The sequence below is a fragment of the Hydra vulgaris genome, chromosome 09 (assembly GCF_038396675.1).
Source record: "Hydra vulgaris chromosome 09, alternate assembly HydraT2T_AEP".
NCBI lineage: Eukaryota > Metazoa > Cnidaria > Hydrozoa > Anthoathecata > Hydridae > Hydra > Hydra vulgaris.
In genome coordinates, this window is record NC_088928.1 from 12,810,768 (window position 1) to 12,832,500 (window position 21,733).

The 21,733-nt window shown below is 26.8% G+C and overlaps 1 protein-coding gene across 1 annotated transcript in view; it reads left to right on the plus strand.

The window, feature by feature from the left end:
* Positions 1-21,733, plus strand: part of LOC100198694 (lysosomal-trafficking regulator) — a 144,971-nt gene that overhangs the window by 45,639 nt on the left and 77,599 nt on the right. The window contains exons 16-21 of the mRNA XM_065804763.1: positions 6,024-6,189; positions 9,159-9,315; positions 17,167-17,406; positions 17,528-17,701; positions 17,875-18,162; positions 18,538-18,733. Of these exons, the coding sequence (XP_065660835.1) occupies positions 6,024-6,189; positions 9,159-9,315; positions 17,167-17,406; positions 17,528-17,701; positions 17,875-18,162; positions 18,538-18,733 (1,221 nt within the window). The remainder of the gene's footprint in view (positions 1-6,023; positions 6,190-9,158; positions 9,316-17,166; positions 17,407-17,527; positions 17,702-17,874; positions 18,163-18,537; positions 18,734-21,733) is intronic.

The following is a 21,733-nucleotide window of genomic DNA, read 5'->3' on the forward strand; positions in this document are numbered from 1 at the left end:
TTTTCTATGTTTTTTTTTGTAAAAAAATTATATAGATTTAGATTGTCAAAAAAAGTGGGTAAATTTATATCAATATGTGCTATAGTACAAATACGTATGTGTGTGTGTTTGCATCCAGGATGTATGACTCTAGTACTCCAGGGTCAAAACTGATGGACTCTTTTGACTTCAGACTCAAGATTTTGTTTCAATTCTTTTAAATTGTTTTGGATTTGCATGAAAAATCTTTGAATAATGTTTACTTAAAAATGCCTTATCATTCTTTTTTATTCTCTTGTATTCAAACACCATATGGCATATTTTAAAGTTTGTTCAATTTATATTTGAATTTCATTATCCAGAAATTAGATTCGCACTATATTTTGCATCAAATTTAGTTTTTGACAATGGATTTGTTCCTAATTTAATGCCTATGAAACAGTGTTGTCTGTCAAACTATGAAACAATGTTGAACTACAATGTATTTCAATTTTAATGTGTTTTGATTTAATAATTTTAGATTTAAAATTTTAAAACTTAGAAATTATAGTTTATATCAAAAAGTTAAAAAGTTTATCTATGATTTCTAACTCTGTCGCTTTTTTAAATGATAAATTAATTAATAAAATGACAATGTTAGAAATCATAGATAAATCGAAAAGCAAAAGATTAAAGTTGTGTTCAGAAACTAAATTTGTGAGGCAAATTTGTGAGCAGAAAAACATCTCTGTTACAAATTACAGTTTATGTGTATTCACTCCAAATGCTCTAAATTCAGAAGACATTCAGTTAGGTGTTCACATCAAAGGAAGAAGTTCAGGCATGAGATATTTTTAATACTATAAATATATGTTAGATCAGGTTTCTGCAGTTGATTCAGATACAAGCAGTTGCAATATACTGCTAAATACCATGAAGAAATATAAATTCTTACTAATATTTTTGACTCAAACATACCTTGGTTGCTCTGCAGACATCATATATCAAGTCCACATTTCTTCTTTTTTTTTCTTTTTTTTTTAAACTTCAGAAGTTTTATTTGGAGGTACTAAGGGTCCAAAAAAGTTGCTTTATGTTGAATTTTGAAATATCTTGGTACTGAACTTTATTGATGGAAACAAGATGGAGAATGTGGCAATCTTTAATTGACCATCATTAAACTCAAGATACTAAATATAAATAAAAAGAAAAAATTGTTGCAAAGAAATAGAGAAAAAAAATGACTGCTAATTAGTAAGATTAATTGTCTGGGTAATCTGGCCCCAACTAAAAATGGGACTTTTTACAACCCAAGGCTAGGAAATAATTTATAATACTTGATATATTTTAAATTTATACATACATATCTGTTTTAACATATTAATTTATACATATATATATATATATATATATATGAATGTATATATATATTTATATATATATATATATATATATATATATATATGTATGTATATATATATATATATATATATATATATATATATATATATATTTATATATATATATATATATATATATATATATATGTATGTATATATATATATATATATATATATATATATATATATATATATATATATATATATATATATATATATATATATATATATATATATATATATATATATATATATATATATATATAGACCTCGGTGGGAAGCAAAAGCTTTAGCTCTTGCCCACACTCCCTTGAAAAGGTTTACGGGAGCAATTTACGACTCTCGCAAAAGTATGATTTTTTCTCTCGAAAGTATAATTATTGTTGTGACTAAAATAAAAATGCAGTTATTTTAATAATTATTTTTATCAATTCTTAAAATGCCTGCATTATATTACAATAAGAAAATATAAAACTTTTTTTATAAATAATAAAAACAACGCTCGTCTAAAGAATTTTTTCATGCTACAATAAATAACACTTGTTACGTATATATTCTTGTGATATGGCGCAACACATCTACAAACGTGCAAACTTTTGTTAAAAAAAAAAGACAGAAAAATTAACGTCACGTTTCTACTTTTCTATATTTTTGCATATGCAAAAATTATAAAAATATGACATTTAAATTTTTAAAATCGCACACATTATTTCACATTATTTTATGCGATTGATAGTTTTTTATTATAAAAAATACATATTTATAATAAAAAACAATTAGTTACTAAAATTTAAAATACATTTTAAAGACTTAAAAAGAAACCATGCTAAAACATGATTATTTCTTTCAATAGCGTTTCAGTACTGTTAAGTAAAATAGCTAAGTATGCTATCAAATAAAATAATTAAGCTTTAGCATGGTTTTTGCATGCGTTAACAAAAGCATGCAAAATTTTACTTAAAATGAATGCATTTGCAATTACTTTAAAAGAAACCATGCTTAAACATTATGATTGTAACCTGTTTTTTTTTAATTTTCTTATTTTTAAATTTTTAGAATTTTTAAGTTTTGCTGAAATATATACAATCTAATAGAATATATAGAACTAATATGTTTTTTATTTTTAGCTCCTTTTATTTTATCCAAGTTTGTTTATGTTTTTTTATTTGTAAATAAATTTTTTATATTTAGTATCAATGGATAAAAATTTACAATTGTTAGGTCATTGCATATTGATTATCATTAATTTGTGCGCACTTTGCAAATGCATAAAAAATTGTTTTTGCAGAAATAAAAATTAATTTAATTCAACAAGCATCATTGATATATCTAATAACTTATTAACTAAAGTAAAATTTATTTGAAAATAAAACTTCATTATTTGACATATATCTCTTAAATTAGACGTTCATCGTTAAATTAAGATACAAATGTCAATGTTCATTAAAAAAAAATCGATTTGTTGAGCCCTGGGCTTGTAACAAGTATAAAACCAAAATTTTGTATTTAATAAATAATTTGTTATTAAATGTATATATAAAAATAATTGTTAATAAATGTATATATATAATATATATATAAATATATATATATATATATATATTTATATATATATATATATATATATATATATATATATATATATATATATACATACATACATACATATATATATATATATATATATATATATATATATATATATATATATATATATATATATATATATGTATATATATGTATATATAAATATAATATATATATATATATGTATATATATGTATATATAAATATAATATATATATATATATAATATATATATACATATATATATACATATGTATATATACATATATATATACATATGTATATATATATATATATATATACATATGTATATATATATATATATATATATATATATATATATATATATATATATATATATATATATATATATATATATATATATATATATATATATATATATATATATATATATATATGTAAACACACACGCACACACAACCTATTAAGTTATGAGTTACTAAAAAACAAAGGAAAGGGTTAAAGAGCGTTACGTGTATGTTAGAAGAGTTGTACGTGGTATGAGTCAGGAAATGGTAAGATGGGTGAGACTTTTGAGATTTTATTGATGTGCAAGAAAAAAAACTAGATGATTAAAAAATTTTATAGCAGGAAGGGAAAGATACAAGTGCAACTTTACTGAATGACAAGCCAAGCGAAAAAGAGTTTTGGTTATTCAAGCCAAGCAAGAAAGAATTTTGGTTGATTGAACTAGAGATGATTTACAATGTGCTAATGGACCTTGTCTGAGAGTGAGAGGGTTGTTATTCATCAATATAGGAATTTCAACAACATTGCAATAGTTGTTTGCAGTAAATATTTCATAAGTTTTGTTGGAGTTAAAAATCAAGAAGCCACTCCTGTTATAGTCTCAAGCCTTCAGCTGTTATAGAAGAGAGATCAGATTAAAGATTGGCTGATTGTTATAAACGAAAAATTGTGAAGACTTTTTGTCAAGACATGAGTATAAAGTTGAGTTGTCAGCAAGTAGAGCCACTTAAATGTAATGTTGTTAGTACAATTTTTATTGTAGATAAGAAGCAATACAGGTGCAAAGGTAGAATTTTGTGGTACTCCTAAAGTTACTGAAATGAAAAAGTGTAGGCCTTCAAGAATGACTTTAATACTGTAGGTAGAAAGAAATGATTTAATAATCTTAAAACTTTTATATAAAGAAACTAATAGTAGAGAAAAGACTAATCATAGTATAGTTAGAGAGGTCAAAGTGTTCTAGAGTTTTAAAATATTGAAACTTTGTACTTGGAATTTATTAATAGTTTAACAAAAATTTAGATGAGTTCTCGACAGCACTTTTGTAAGAAAATGATGTAAATCTTTTCTGAATCAGAAGCTGTAGAAGAGTTTAATTGAGAATTAACCTTGGCATTGGAAGCCAGAGTGATTTGGATATCTAACAACGAGTTAATCCGTTTAACAGGAATAACAGGAAGGGTATGGCCATTAGATTCAAGAGTCAAAATAGAGGAAAAGCTCTTTTCAAATAACTCTGTTTTATTCTGAGAAGAAGAGATAATAAGATACTGTAGAAAAAATACTGAGAAGACCCATAAATTAGAGATTGATATATACACTTAATGACTTGACTTAATAAATGTTTAAAAAAAAGTTAATGTATAAAGAAATAAGTTAATGACACTGTTGAAGGTTTTCCAAATATCTCAAGAACCTATTATCTGAGATAAGGTACATGATTTAGTAAACTGAGAATAACAGAGCTTCACATCAGGCTTTTACATGAATTTTTTTTTCGAGACTTTTACATGAATTCTTTTTACATGAATTCTTGCAGTAATAAATAGACATTAATTAACCAGAGATTTATTTCTATGGTTTAATAAAGTAACTGCACAAGAAGGTGAAAAAATGTGGAATAGAATGAGATATGATTTGAAACCAACAAGAAGGAATAAAAGCTTCCATGCCTGCTTGAATCCGGGAGGTTATGTATGAGATGCATTTATCCATACATAATATACATATATATATATGGATATAAACATATATGTTTGCTATTTATTTAAATGCTGACATTATCTTTACATATTTGTATAAACTTTAGTATTTATATAGTGCAGTATTTGCCAAAAGAGAAGATAATGATCAGATGGATGTGTGATATGACTTTAAAAAGACCGGAAAAGGATCCATAATCTTGAGAGATATTAGAAATAACGTTGTGTTAAGCAATGTTTGTCAGAAAAGATTAAAGTGGTTTGGGTATCAGCATTTAGAGAGGTAGCAGCTCCAGTAGAAACTGGTAGAAGTAAGAAAACTTGAAGAGAGTGCAAGCATTTGGTACGAATGATGATGAAGATGATGATGGTGATGATGATGATAATAATGATGATGATGATGATGATAATGATGATGATGATGATGATGATGATGATGATGATGATGATGATGATGATGATGATGATGATGATGATGATGATGATGATGATGATGATGATGATGATGATGATGATGATGATGATGCTGATGCTGATGATGATGATGATGATGATGATGATGATGATGATGATGATGATGATGATGATGATGATGATGATGATGATGATGATGTTTCTATAAAAAGACAAAAAAACTAAAACAATGATTTTTAATTATTAATGTTTTAACTAATTTTATTTTTTAGCAAATTATTTTTTTTCAAGACTATTTAGTTTTCAATATTTATTTGCTATTAATATAAACTTTGTTTAAAGAGTAGCCTTCAATAGTTGATAATTTAATATTAAGGCAAATGTTCTTAAGGTATAACTTTGTGATTTTGCCTTTAAAAATTAAATATAAACAAAGTTATTTTTTTACCCTTTTTAAACAACCAATCTTTTAACTTCTCAATAACTTATTCAGTTGCTAGATTTTCTTTTATAGCAATTTTTATTTAGTACAGATGAGGCCAGTTCAAATAATTTTATACTAGAGATTTTAGCAAAGAAAAAAAAAAATAAAATCTACCATAATTTAAAATTTTTTTTTGCTTTAATTATTTTCTGTTATTTGGTAGTTTTGTTAAGTGGTTTTTTTAAATTATAATTAGTTGTTGTTTAGGAAAAAATTCCTTCATGCAGAAAAACAAAAAGAACGGTCAAACTTACCCTCTAGATCATATGGAAGAACCAGTTATGAACAAGTTAAAAGCTATATACATTTATTCTCTTGGACCAAATAATGTCAGCATTGAAAACAATGAAAATTTATCAAGTAATGCGACAAGGTATATTTATATGCAATGTGTACTGAAATAACTATTACAATGTATACTGAAATAGCTATACATTATATTTTGAAAGTCAAATTAATTAATAATCTTACTATATAAATGTTTCACATTTATCATTTTTAAATGGTACTACAATTAGTTTTGTATTTTCACTATTGCTACTTTAACTTGCAATCAGTTTATAAAATTATATATATTTAGATACATTTAAAATGTCTTCTCCTTTAAGTGTAATATATTTAAAATATTGTCAAAATCTGTGTTTCAAGAAAAATTGTTAAACAAAGACAAATTTAAACCAGAAGTTCAGAAGAAAAATGAACAATAACTAAGTGTAGCTATTGTTTTAATGAAATTAATGTTTCTAATATGGGAAAGGCTGCATTAACATTGCATATGAGAAGCAAAAAATATAGATAAAGTCTTCTAAATTTTAAAATGAGGAGGGGGGGGGGGGGAGTAACATTGATAAATTAGATATATATAGTTATAATTGAGACTGATCCAAATTTCTTCAATGGCTGCTCCCTATGTTAATTGTATTCAGATTACTTGTTAGGAACCTGAAGGTAAATCTTCATATTTTTTTAAACTGTTTTGTTTTTAACCATTGTTTTCCCTGGATCATTAGGAACCAGGTTATATGCTTCAGCACTCTTTTCCTCTTATCTTATTTAGTTTATTTATCAGTTTTTCTTTGGATCTAATCAAATTAAATTTTAAAATTCCAGACCATTTTAAAATTGCTGTAACAGCATCACAATACCCATCAGTAAAATATAAAATTTTTAAATGCAAAATTGTTGTGGTAATGTATTATTTTCATAACTTAACATTAACAATAAATATTCATGTATGTTTTGTTATTATCAAGTATTTAATCCACTAATCTACAAATACATCAGTTGTTTTGTTTTTGATTTAATTAACCTTGTGAGAAATGTTTTTTTTTTAAAATTAAACACCTAGATATTAATAAAGTAAAATAAAATAAATTTAGCATCAGTTAATTCACAAAATAATTTTTCTCACCATTTTTTTAACACCTACAACAACTTTTTTTTCTTACTTTTCTTTGATATAGTTTTATACTTTGCATTCTATTTTGACGCAGTGACAATTTAAAGTCTCCACTTTTAACAAAGAAATTAGTTGTTCTAACAAGCTTTTTTTAATTATATCCAAATTTAAGGGCTTTTTTTTTCTTCTTTTTTATATTTCTGAGAAATGGACAAGAAGAGAAACTGCATTATAAAAACAAGTTTATTTGTTACTGTTACTTGTTACTGCTAATATTGTCTTGTTACTGTTGATATTGTATTTTAAATCAGTGATGACAAGCCCAGAAGCCGTGATGACAAGCCCAGAAAATATCCTTTGAGATGAGGCAGAGATTATTGGAGTTGCTAACCAGTTCCATGCTGCTTTCACATGCCAAAAGTGTCAGTTTTTTCACTATTTTTGAGCTTACTTGTTATTTGGTCTATATAAATTAATGCACTATGCACTACCCTCAATGAAGACTTCCTTTCTTCAAATCCTAAGACATAAAATAGCAGAAAAGATTACCAACATGCTAAAGACTGCTAAAGAGCTTGCTTCACTTTGTGTTATCAATGGCTGTGTTAAGCATGCAGTTAATTTGGCAATGAAATTCAACTTGAAACTAGGAAAAGAAGCGTCAGATTATCTTCCAAATAGTTAAAATTAATAGCTTACAAATATGTGCCCCACTAAAATTAATCTAGATTTAAATTAGTAATAACTGAGCCTAAATTTGTTATACAATCTTAGATTCTTCGTCTACATCTTTATTATTGTATTTTCTGTATTTGTGTAGTTTAACAAAACATTTGTCAAATTTCTTTGTCAATTTTGAAGAAAATTTTTAATTTGATGCTTTTGAATTGTTACTTAACATGTGATCATAAGGTACAAAGTTTCTACTGGGTTGTTTTTAATAAGTTGTTTTTACTGGGTTGTTATTAGGGTTGTTCCAGATAGGCTATCTGGCCGGATATCCAGCTCGAATAGGAGTATTATTCAGTATCCGATATCTGGCCGGATAGTAGATTTATTCACTTTTTTATATACCAGATATTTCATGTTAATGTCATTTAAAAATCAAAAGAAATCTAGAAATGTTTTTTAGAAATTTTTAAGTAATCTAATGTTAATGGTTTCTATTCAATATTGTTATTATTAAAATACTACTAAAATTATATATGCGCAACAAATACATCAGTTTATCACTTATTTATATTTCTTTTACCTCAACGTGAAGAAATAAACATTTCTCCATATTGAGGTTGCCTTGATCCCTTTTTTTCATAAATAATGAAAACATTTTTCAAAAATACAGAGGATACAGGTGGTGCTAGTAACTTAAGTGCTATCACTTTTAGCAGCAGCAGCTTTTAACTTTATGTTTCCAATAATTTAAAATGTCATTATTTTTTCTATAATCTACAGTGAAATTTTTTTTGCGTGATTATGCAGTGGAGTTTTAGAAAATGACTTCTCACCAGATTTATTACATCCCTTGCTTATCTGCTTTTCACATAGAATGTAAATTGCTGTGAAATCACAGCTATCATTAATTTTGTAAAGCTTCCAAACAAAACTTGCCCTTTTGAAGGTTTATCACAATAATATTTTGTCATAATAAAATATATATATTTTAGGATTTTATTTACATTATCCGGCCAGATAATTATAAAATATCCGGGTATTCGATATCTGATCAGATAATTAAAAAATCTTATCCGGAACACCTCTAGTTGTATAAGAAATTATAAAAATTTAATATTTATAGTTATTTTAATGACAATGTTTTAAAATTTAAATTTACTATACTTTTATGAAAAACTTATTAGTTAAAAATTGTATTTCTGCATTTTAACTTTTTACTTATTTGTACATCTACACAACATTTTACGTACAGTTTTTGTTCTTTACTTCAGTCATATGGATTCATCTTTAAATTGGGATAGTGTTGTCTTTAAAGAGTTATCATTTTGCATGAATATAATCACTGAGAATCTTGTTGCAAACTCAATACCTTTGAAGCTGTTTGAAAACCCTTCAGAAGTTCTTCCTATAATCAAAGCAGAATTACAGGTATTTTTAATTGTTAACAGAGACAAAGGTTAACAGAGACAAAGGTTAATATTTTTATATCCAATTTGTGGATAACTGATTTGAATACTTGTTAATTATTTGTAAGGACATTATATTGAAATAGGTTGTTGTTCATAAAATATGTTTTTTTTTTTACGAGCAACAAATTGTTACACATTGTTCAGTGGTGTACCCTCATGGTCCTCTAGTGGCACGGGATGACTCGTTTTCTCCAAGAGTGACTAAGATTTTGAAAAAATGTCTGTCAGTAGCCCAGCAGGACAGCCAGACACTTTGTTATTTATAAAAGTGTGTTTATTTATAAAACTATATTTTAATTGAAGTAGAAAAGCACCTAGAAAAATAAAGTGGATATTCAAATAATATTTAAAATTTATTAAGGAACTTAAACAACTTTATAAAACCGTACTGTATAAAAGGTTTAGCATTATGAAAAACATTACTAATGGTCCGTAAAAACGCGTGTTAATTTTAAAATTAACTAAAAGTCTTTAATAATATTTGAATATCCACTTTATATTTTCTTATCTACTTTTATTAAAGTTTGGAATTACTTATGTTGTTTGAACAAAGAATGAACTTTAAAAGTTATAAGTGCTTTACAAAAGTAATAACACTATTATAGTTTTATAACTTTTATAATGCAGTTAGTGACAAGAGTGTTGTTACTTTTGCTGTTGTAAGTTTATTGTTTTGCTTTTTTCCCTAACAAACTAACAATAATTTGCTCCTTAAAAACAAAGTATACAGCTTTGCATAAACTAAAGTTTTTAAAATATCATTAGTTTCACCCGAGGAAAAAAAACTTTTACACCGACTACTGATTATCATAGCAGACAACTCAAATGAGAAATTAAAACTGTTTCAGTAGCCCTGCGGGCGACTGGGAAAAAATCAGAGGGTACACCATTGTTGTTATCTCTAGAAAATGAAATCTTATAGTTATATATATATATATATATATATATATATATATATATATATATATATATATATATATATATATATATATATAAATGTATATGTATATATTTATGTATATATATATGTATATATATGTGTATATGTATGTATATATATATATATATATATATATATATATATATATATATATATATATATGTATGTATATGTATGTATATATATATATATATATATATATATGTATATATATATATATATGTATATATATATATATATATGTATATATATATATATATGTATATATATATATATATATATATATATATATATATATATATATATATATATATATATATATATATATGTATATATATATGTATGTATATATACAGCTATGCACAGAAATTTAATCAAGACTTTTATAACTATGTCCCAGTATTTCTAACATTAAAATTTAATGGATATAGATTTTAAGTTTATTTTTTTTGTGTTTTGCTATTTATGTTTGTATCGACAAAATAGATAGTAAAAAAATTCACACTACTTTCGTAAAATTAATTAAACGTCATATGATGTATTATTTTACTGATGACGTAAAAGTTTAATTGAGTTATTTATACATTTTTCACACTTGATAACTAATTATTATACTTAATTACCACTATGAATTATAAATATAATGTGTACTCATGATTCTTATATCAAAAAAATAATTTTAAAATTAAAAAAATATTTTAATTGCAAAAAATTATCTCAAGAATAACTGCAATACTTTAAATATCAATTCGCTTGCAATGGGTAGAAAAGCAGTGTCAGAGAGCATCAAATGGCAAATTATTGGACTAGTCAAGTCAAAGAATCATAACAGTGTTGAAATTAGTAAACTTATGAGTGTTTCTGAATTTTGCATGCAAAAAACAGTGAAAACCTGGGAGCTAACAGGTAACGTTGTCGACATGCCTTGTTCCAGAGGATCACTGAAGCTTAGTGGCCGTGACAAAAGCAGCATATTCAAAACCAGTAGAAAAAATCCTAGGCTCAGCAACAAAAAGTTCAAATATTCAACCAATCCTTTTCTTATCGAAATATAAGCAGAGAACTCATTAGAAGAACGTTAGTAAAAAAAGGTATTGGGTCTTACATTGCAATAAGAAAGCCTATCCTGTCAATCATGGACCGACGCAAAAGACAAAAATGGTGCAAAGAATGTTTGAATTTGGCAGTTAAAGATTGGGCAAAAGTGATTTGGAGTGATGAGTCAAATTTTCAAGTTAAGAACTGCTATGGAAGAATATACATTAAAAGATTTGCAACTGAGAAATATTTACAAGCAAGACGACAAGGTGATGGAAGCTGGTGTTTTTTCCACAAAGGCCTTGGTTTTTGTGAGCTGTATAATGGCCATATCAACCAATATACCTTCAAAAACACACTTGAAACATGTTTGATTTTATCGACAAGGCAAATGTATGGTAGAAACAAGCAATATATCTTCCAGCAAGATGGGGGCTCTAGCACACACAGCACTTAGTATAACAAACTTGTTTACCACATAGAAGATCCATTTATTGCCTTGATGCCCTAGATCACCAGATATCAATCCAATAGAAAATATTTGGTCATGGATCGACACTCAATTGGTAAACTATCAAATTCAATCAACTGAGCTATTGAAGCAACTTCTAAACAAGTACTAGTTAAAAAGTGCCACTTGAGATGTGCATAAAATTGGTCTAATCAATGCAGAGATGAGTTCTTTTTTGCTATTGAGCCAAAGGAGGACACTTTGAATAATTAATTTGTATTTTTTTTAATTTTTTATGTTCTAAACCTTAACTCGATTAAACTTTTATGCAACTCATTTTATGATTATATAATTATTTGTTTAATTTTTTTGAATTTTTTTTTTTAACTATCTTATCTTATTAATGTTAATTGTATAGCTAATAGATTGCTCTTTTAAAAATTTATTAAATTCATTTTCCTGATTTTTTATAGTTAAAAAAACCCTGAAAAGTTTGATTACCATCTCGATTAAGCTTTGGTGCATAGCTGTATATGTATGTATGTATGTATGTATGTATGTATGTATGTATGTATGTATGTATGTATGTATGTATGTATGTATATATATGAGTGTTTCAAAAAAATTACTTTTTTGGTTTTCAACTAACATTGTTTCAAAGTGCCCCAATCTTGATATTACTATTAAAAAGTCTTTTTTATATAATTGGACCTCTCCATGACTTCCCTCAACGAGTCCAAAAGTTATTTTTTGCCCTTTTTTTAGATGAGCTGAGGGGAGTGTTCCAATTATGCAATTTTTTTTTCTGATTTTTATTGTTGTTTTTTCTAGTAGAACGAATTATAAATACAATGTTAAGAATAGTTTATTACAATATTTGAGTATTAAAGACTGAAAAAACCAAAAAAATGTGTTTTTCAAACATTTTTGCATTGTATTTGTATTCTGTTTGATAAAATGACTAATATGTTGGAAATTTCAAAAAAGTTTCAAAAGTTTCTTAAAATGCTAGTTTTTTATTATTAAAACTTTTTTATTATTAAAAAGATCAACTTGAAATTTATCTAACAATTGAAAACTTTATATAATCAGTTTTTTTGTTACCAGGTGACCTTCTGCTCTTATATTTGTTTGAGAGATTTTATTTTTTAGATTTTGAGCAGTCAAGCTAATAAGTTGAAATTCTGTTGTGTTAAAAGTAAAATCTGAAGATGGTTTTGATAGTTGGCTGCAGTTTAAAAAAGCCTTATTGTTTTCACAAAACATTATCACAACAACAGCATTGAAAAAGCTATTAAAATTCTAAGCATACTGAATACTCTGTAAAAGAAAGTTTCTTAATGTTTTATTTTTATTTAAATTGTGTTATTTAAGAATTGACAACAATTGTGTTGTCTGGTGATGAACAGTACAGATTAAAAAAACCTTAGTCTGTACATCATGCTAGATCTACGTTAAAGAGTATATACTTTCAGAAAGTTTATCTCCTTCTAGGCAGCATTTCCAGCCTGACTGATTTTAAGAAAAATGAAATAGTAGATGAGCCTTTTTTAACAGCTGTGTTTTACACTGAGTGGTTTATAAGGGTTGGAATTCCTGTAATTGTTTCATACCTGATGCCAATTTTATATTTTACAAGTTTTGAAATTTTCTTTAACTTTTATTACTTTTTTATTTGCATGAAATATTGTTAGGTTATATCATAGTTTAAAAATTTTTAGAATGTTACAGCTCGTCGGCAGATGATATTCAAAAATTAAACCTGATCTGGCAAAACCTGTAATTAAATCTCTAAAGAGGCACACATGATACTTAGACCTTAATATTTTAGTGATGTCTCTGGTTGATAAAAAATGTATAAAAACAGAGTGAAGCTGCACTAAACTCTAATGCTTACCTAAGACTCCAGCTGAGACAAAGGACCTAAATAACTATTACCTAAAATTTAAACAGTTTATTTAAATTTTAGGTAATAATTTGAACATTCATCTTACTAGAAAGTGTGTGTGTTTTAGTATGTGTTAATTATGGTGTTCCAAGAAATCTTTACAGTTTCATCACAGAGCATTGCATTATACTATGTGTAATGCAGTGCTACAGTACAGGCTAACACCCTGTTAAAAACCCCATTTATGATGTCTAAAAGTTTAAAATGTTGCTAATTAGCTTTAGTTTTTTGATAATTTTATTTTATTTTTTGATTATTATAAAATTACAACGTCTCCCTTTTCTTTTTTTTTATAATATGTTATTTTTACGATTCACATGCTCAATGTTAGTTTATTCAACTTTAACAAATTTTTTTAAATTTATTTAAAAAATTAAACTCAGCTTATCATTTAAAAAACGTCACCCTAGAATTGGTTTATTGAACAGACCAATTTACAAATTGTTGGTAAAATGCGGTTAAAGTTTAGGTTATTACTGCTCTCGTATTTTATTTATAGCTAGTATAGATGTTTTAATGTACTATCTTTACTTTAAAATTATTGATAAATTAAAATATAAAGTTTGTTTACCTAAAATTAAGACGATATTAGCATATCTTATTTGGTCATTGAACAAAACTGCACTGAGTACAAAATCCTTGATAATTTTATAGGATATTGAACAAAATTTCAGGATAATGAACAAACAACACTAATCACAAATGATATATAATTTTGTTTTCTTTAACAATTTTACACAATGAAATACGATAGAAAAAATAAACTCAAAAATAATTATTTTAAGCAAACATATAGGTTATCACTAGTTTGAAAAACTATATCAATTATAATATTATGTAGTGTTATAATTATAATACTATGGTTTTATAGAGTCTTATAAGCAGTCTTCTTTGTTTTTTGGTTTTGTTTTATGGGTTTTTTAGTTTTTAAAATACATACATTGTATTGTTTGTCAATTTCATGGGGAATATACTTCAGCATTTTGGCTAAATCTCTCTTTTTATTTTCCAATAGTGAAAATTGCTCAGTTTTTAGGGTCAGAACTTTTGGCAGTTCAGTAATTCAGTAGATTTTTGTTTCCTTGTACTTCGTTTATGTCCAATTCTAACACATTTAAAGTCTTCATTGAAAGATGTTCTGAAATTGACTTTTAAAAATTGTATTTTTATTGTACACAATTTGTTTTATTTTTGTGTAAGGAATTTTAGGAAATAGAGAGGTTGCTGCTTTTTGATGGTCCAGAAAATCTATGGTAACCATTTGCAGGATTTTGAAATTACTTGATTTTGTAGGCATGTTTTTTAATACTCTTATCAGACCAATTGGACTGTATATTTCTAAATTTTTAGTGTAACGCTCTATAACACTGTGTGCTGCATAAATTTCTTGTAAGTTACCGTGTCCTGGCTCTGAAAATTTTTGCTCTATAATTTCAATGTTGCCGCTGTCTTCTGACTTTAAAAAAAATAAGTAATGCTAAACTTATTATTAAATTTTTATTTTGTGGAACGCACCTGTCCGACCACAGAGTGATTTTACTTATATAAGGAATAGCTTTTACTATATTTTTTAATATTTTCACAACTGCACTAGCAATATCATTGCCAGATCTCCTGCTTAAGTATTTAGACCATATGCTGTTGTATACCCTTTTGTTAATATTACAATGACCAGCTAAATTGTAAAAAAACATCAAGTTTACTAAAATAAACATTAAGTTTACTAAAATAATAAAAGCTTGATACATTAGCTTTTGGCAGATTAAAAACATTTTCAAGATCAAAAACTGCAGTTATTATACTGTTAATTATCTATCGGTCCTTTGTTCTTTCCTTAAATCCTTCTATTTTTCTTTGGATGTGCAATTCTTGCTGATACTTTCTTTCCTCTGACGGTTGTTCAAGGGTTTTATACTCTTCGCATTCATCACATCTATTTTTCTTAGGTTTAAAAAATGATAAATTAAACTCCTCATTGAAGACTTTTCTGCAAATGTTTTCTTTTACAGAATTTTCATCTGTTACCTTGTACAGATCATACATTTTTGTTAAAGTTAAACTACCATCTAAATATTGCTTATTGCTTTTGGCAGTAATGTGATTCGACAACAGGAAAAGATTTAGTGTGATTTCTAACCATTTCTAGTTATTCGTTTGATGTATGTTTTTTTGACACTCCGACCTTTGAGTGGTGATCTTGGTACAGAAGTTGTTGGATTTTGAATTTTTTCATGAAAGTAATATATACGTTGTTGACTGATGCTCAGTGTGCCACAAAACAATTTTTTACAAACTTGCGCACGTGTAATACTTGTACACATGTGATTTTCTGCTCTTTTCTTTGTATGTTAGCTTCCAAAACGGTTCACCCCTAATGGTGTACTTACTGAAAAAATGTAGCTTGTTCTCATCCAACAGTTTATAAAATTGTTTCATTATTTGATTTCTTTCTTCATTGGAAAAATAATCACTGCATTTATGACTGCATTTCGGTTTACAGCTTCCTTTAACTTTTTTTGCAGGATGTAGTTGTCCTTTAATATCAACATACTCTTCTCCCCTCTCTTTTTTTATTTTCCTTATATTTTTTTGCCAATTTTCTGGGGTCCTTTTTCTTTTTTTAGTTAATGTTCCTTTACTTTCCGTTGTTGAAATCAAAGATTTAGATTTATTTAAACTATCTTCATTCTCTGTGTAGATGTACTATTACTTTGTTCCACATGTTTGATGTTGTAAAATCCTCTGTCATACTCATGGTTTCAGTTTCATTTATAATATTATCATTATTTTCAATTACTAAAGATTTATCCAATATAAGTGTTGACTAACTGACAACAAATTTTTATCAAACAAATTTGTCATGCGACCTCACCGGACGCAGTGATTGGCTTAGCTGGATATTAAACAGAGCAGAACTAACGACGATTGGGAAGTTAAACCACAATTACACATGCATTAAAATAACGTTTTGGTTTGTTCAATGTCGGGATATTGAACAAAATGTAATAAATTGATGTTTTCTTTTTCGGATTTTGAACAAAAGAGATCTGAATATTTTGATAAGAAATGCAGATTCTGTATATTTTATAGTAGATATTAAATAAGCTTATCTTAAAATGAAATTCTGTAACAGCAACTCATTTTCAGTAAAAAGTGGATATTGAACAAACCAATTCTATGGTGACGAAAATGATAATAAAAAAAGTATTGCAGTTATATTGTGATAAAAATGTGATACATGAAATGATAAATAGTAAAAAAAAAAGAAATTTTAATAAATAACTTAGTGCTATTGAGCATTAAAAGGTTATTTGTAAATATTTAATTAATTGTAAATATTTAATTAAAAATTAAGTATATTTATTTACATTATTGCTTTTCTAATCTATTTTTATTTTAAATTGCTTAACCTGACTTAAAATCATTTTTTTAGTCAACATTAATGCTTCAGTACAGTCCAAACTCACACAATGAGTTTGTTCAGTACATTCCCTACTTGAGAACAAATGGAAAAATACAACATACATACTGTAATGAAAGTGATGAGCAAAATGATGGTACTTTGACTTCAGCTGTTTTATTAGGAAATATACAAATAAATACACATAACAGTTTTGAAGTGGCAATAAATAACTGTGGTGGTATTCAAGTACTGATTTTTCTGCATGCTTTGGTGAGTAACATATTTTATTTTTATGTTGGAATAAAAAAAAAAAAATTATATTGTTTTAATTTCTTTTTTTTTTTAATTTAATGCTTCACTACTTTGTTATTTCACCTTTTTTTATTTACAGGTTGCTGAGAATCCTAATTCTGAAGAAATCCATTCAGCAGTTTTAAAAACAATATTTGTTATTCAAAATTGTTGTTTGTATTTGCAACGTGAAATGAATGACATAGCAGGGTATATTCTTATAAATCATGTGTTAGACTGTACTCCAAATAAGCCAGGTCTGAAACTTCTTAAAGTAAGTCAATGTATAAGCTTCAACACAGTTATTACATATTTTATTATTCATTCATTCATTATATTATTATTCATTTATTCATGGTTATGTTTCAATCACGATGGTTCATAGAAATAAATCGTTTAAGTTTTTCTTGCATTTATTTTGATTTAAATTTAAAATTTATTTATTAGATTATTTTTGAATCAATATGTGACGGGCAAATATTTTGTCCAGCATACAATGGAGAAATAAGCGATTGTGTTGCAAACCCTTCTACTACTGCTGTTGTAAAAAATGTTTGCATATTACAACTTTTAATAAAAAACTGGAAACTTTTGAGAAAAGCAGGATTGGCTGTTCAGTTGTTGTGTTTAAATGTTTTAAAAAATTTGATTCGTCTTGATCATCCCCACCATCGATTTAACTTAATGCAATTTCAACGTGCTTGTGTAGTTGAAAATATTCTAATGGGTTGTCGGGTATGGTTTACATAAACTGTTTTATTTTTTATGTGTTTTCTTTTCTCGCAAACTTTTTAATTTGAAATTTCCAATAATTTCAATTTTTTTAAATAAATATATTCACCTTCCAAAGGTCCCAAGGAGGGGAGGGGGAGGGCACCTTTTTTTCTTTTTTTTTCTTCTCTTTTCTTTCTCAATTGTTTTTACCCCTTTTTTTCAAACCTTTTGACGACTAAACACTAAATAAATATAATTTTATTAATGATGTACTAAATAACTAATAGTTATTTTATTATAAGTAATATGTTTTTTAAACTTTTTCAAACGAGAAGTTCTTGTATATTTTGTTTTAAATGCGTTTTAAAAAATGAAAAATTTGAAATTTATTTTTAGGAAATGCAACAAGAACTCTCCACAAAACTAGATCCATCACTGTGCAGTTTGTATGTTGATATCGTACAGAGTTTATTAGGGAAAACAATTGATATATCAGTATTGCAAAGTCTTTGTTGTTTTCTTATTGCTACACATCCAACAATAGATACTTTGAATCTTCATTCTCCAGAGAACTTTTATCTCATTCCAAAAGGTAAAAGTAAAATATCATTGGTTATATACTTAACCAATATATTTTACTTTTCGAAATTTTTAAAATGATCTTTTATAAGATTTTTTTTCTGTATAATAATTACCAAAATTTTGTTTTCGTTTTTGATTTTATTGTGTCATCCTTTTATCTGATAGACACTTTATATTTATTTATATTTTCAAGTAGTTTTTGTTTGCAAAAAGGTAACATTAAATTTATCATCAAACAATAAATTTACAATTTCAAGTGCAAATACAGTAAAATTACAAATGTTAATAGAATTATAAATTTGAAATTACAAGTACAAAAAGTTAATACAAATATTAACCCATTACCTGCCAAATTTTTTAAAACATTTATTTTGTAAAATATAATTGTTTTTTTAACTGGAAAAGTATTTATCCATGTTAAATTAATTAAAAAAAAAAAAAAACATTGTTAAAAAAAATAATATTTATACAAAGTCCCATTTGGGGATCGTGGCTGGTATAGCGTAAAATAATAGATAATTTTGTTTATAATATTTTATTAGATTATATGATAGTTTTGTAAGTTATAGTGTATGCCAATTTCTCATGCAATCCATGTGTAGGCCAACATTGCATTTGGAACATTGTTTCCTCGTGTTCTTTTTGCAAACGGCACATTTTCTTTGTTTTCCTTCCTCCGTCCTTTCTATATGGTGTCCAACGGGATATTTCCTAATATCCTCAGGAATTCGATTTTGTGACAATTTTTGTAAACATGGCCTGCCAGCATATTTTGGGTTCGAAATAATTGAAGAAGTTGGCAAGTAGGCCCTTGTGATATTTCTTCTAAATTCTAGCAGCGGTATGTTCGTATTGTTTGCTAGACAGTATAATACATGTGAATTCACCACTGTCATATCTATAAGATTTGTGAAAATAGGAAAGTACCATTTCTTTGATCTTATTTTGATTCTGTACTTATTGATATACCAATCCAATTTGTCCACTCCACCCATATATTTATTGTAGCGTTGTATGCATTGCGGTTGAGGGATTTTTACCTGCTTTTTCTCTGTCCTTGACCATCTGCTAACTTTCTGTAGTGGTTGCAGAGCTTGGTGATTTGACAACATTTTTACACAATTGTTGTCTTTCCATACAACCCCAAATATCTGATTTTTCACATCAAAGCGATAATCGAATGCGCTCCTATGTTCTTTTTTCATTTCATTATCAGACTTTGTGAGACAACTGTTCATACGGTTTGAACATACTGTACCAGTAGCTGCAATGTTTTTTTCTTTCAGATCTTTCATTAGCTCAAAACTTGTAAAAAAGTTATCAAAATAAAACACATAATTCGATGGATTTGTGATAACTGAAATATTTTTTAAAATAGCGAACGCACCCAATCCATTTACCTCATACGTATCAGCTTGCTTTCCTTCGTACAGTTCTACATGAAAGCAATAACCTGTTTTGGAGCAGCACATAACCCACTCTTTGAAGCCAAATCTTATCAGCTTTCCTCTTATGAGCTGTTTCAAATAGTGATGGCCATAATAACGGATCATTTGTTCGTCGATACACAAATTCTTCGAAAACACACCAAATTTTTTAAATTGTTCGTTCATTTTAGTTATTAGTGGACTTATTTTAAAACTCTTTGTAGTTTTCTGAACTCCAATTTCAGAGTTATCATTGAAATGTAAATTCCTTTTTATTTCAATATATTTATTTTTTGTTAAACATTTTCGCACACTTTCAATACATACATCTTCGTCCTCACACCAGTACATGTGCTCTTGTGGCAAAGAATGGTATCCTGTAAGCAACAGAAAACTAATGAATTTTTTTAAACAGTCTACAGAGAAAGTAAAGTGATGGCGGTTATTCTGCACTGCATATATCACAGACTGCTTCACAATGTAATCCATAACGTCTTTGTTCCACAATGACTCAAATACTTCAACGGGAGATTTTCCTGCAAGTGTTGTTTTAAGATTTTCTCTCATTTCCAAAATTTCATTATTTTGGCCCATCTCCTTTGCAAAGTCAGCACTTGTTCTTTGCAAATCTGTAGAGGACCTCATTTTTTTCTGGCGCTTAGTTGGTGGAATCGTTTCATCTGATTGCGTAGATGTAGATGCTGTATGACAATCACTAGATGTAGATGCTATGGAATTGAGAAGATGGAATTGCACAAGAATGTACTTTTACCAGGTACGTCTCTTGGACGGGTATCTTTTAAAACATCTTCATTGAAGTCTTCTTAGTCGGATACAACATCAACGTTATCGGGTGGAAGTTCAACGATATCTACAACTGCATCTGGTTCATCCTCATCAAAGAAATTCATCATATCTTCTAATTGAGTAAGTGAGAGAAATTGACTGGTACCCATATCTAAAAATTAGATAAAATTATTTGTTATTGGCAAGTAGATATAGGCAAATAACTAATACTATGAAATATCATCAACTTTTAACATTGTATCTGCCATGATCCCCAAATGGGTATCAGCATTAAAATGACTATAATTTTAAATATAATGATTTAAAAACAAACTTTACACTACACATGATTATTATAACCTATAAATTAAGCATGTGACAAATGTTGAATGTATTCAATTATAAACAACTGAAAATTTATGTATTTGAAATACAGTATTAATTTTATGCATAACTTACCTCAGTGTTTTCACTTTTTTTGACTTCTAAATTCAAAACAACAGGCAAAAGTAGCACTTTTTTGACACACGTCACTTAAATGAAGTGTTATAAGAGCTAATATGTTGCCAACTACAAAAAAATGGCCTCCACTACCAACTACTGTTAACTAAAACCAAAAATCCCCAAATGGGGATCGTGGTAGGATATGGATGGGGATCGTGGTAGGATATGGGTTAATAGAAGAAATTAATTTAGATTGTTGAAGATATTAATTCAGGGCTTGACAATAAGACAAATTTTGTCTTATTGTCCAGCCCTGAATTAATATCTTCAACAATCTGTTTAAGATATTAATT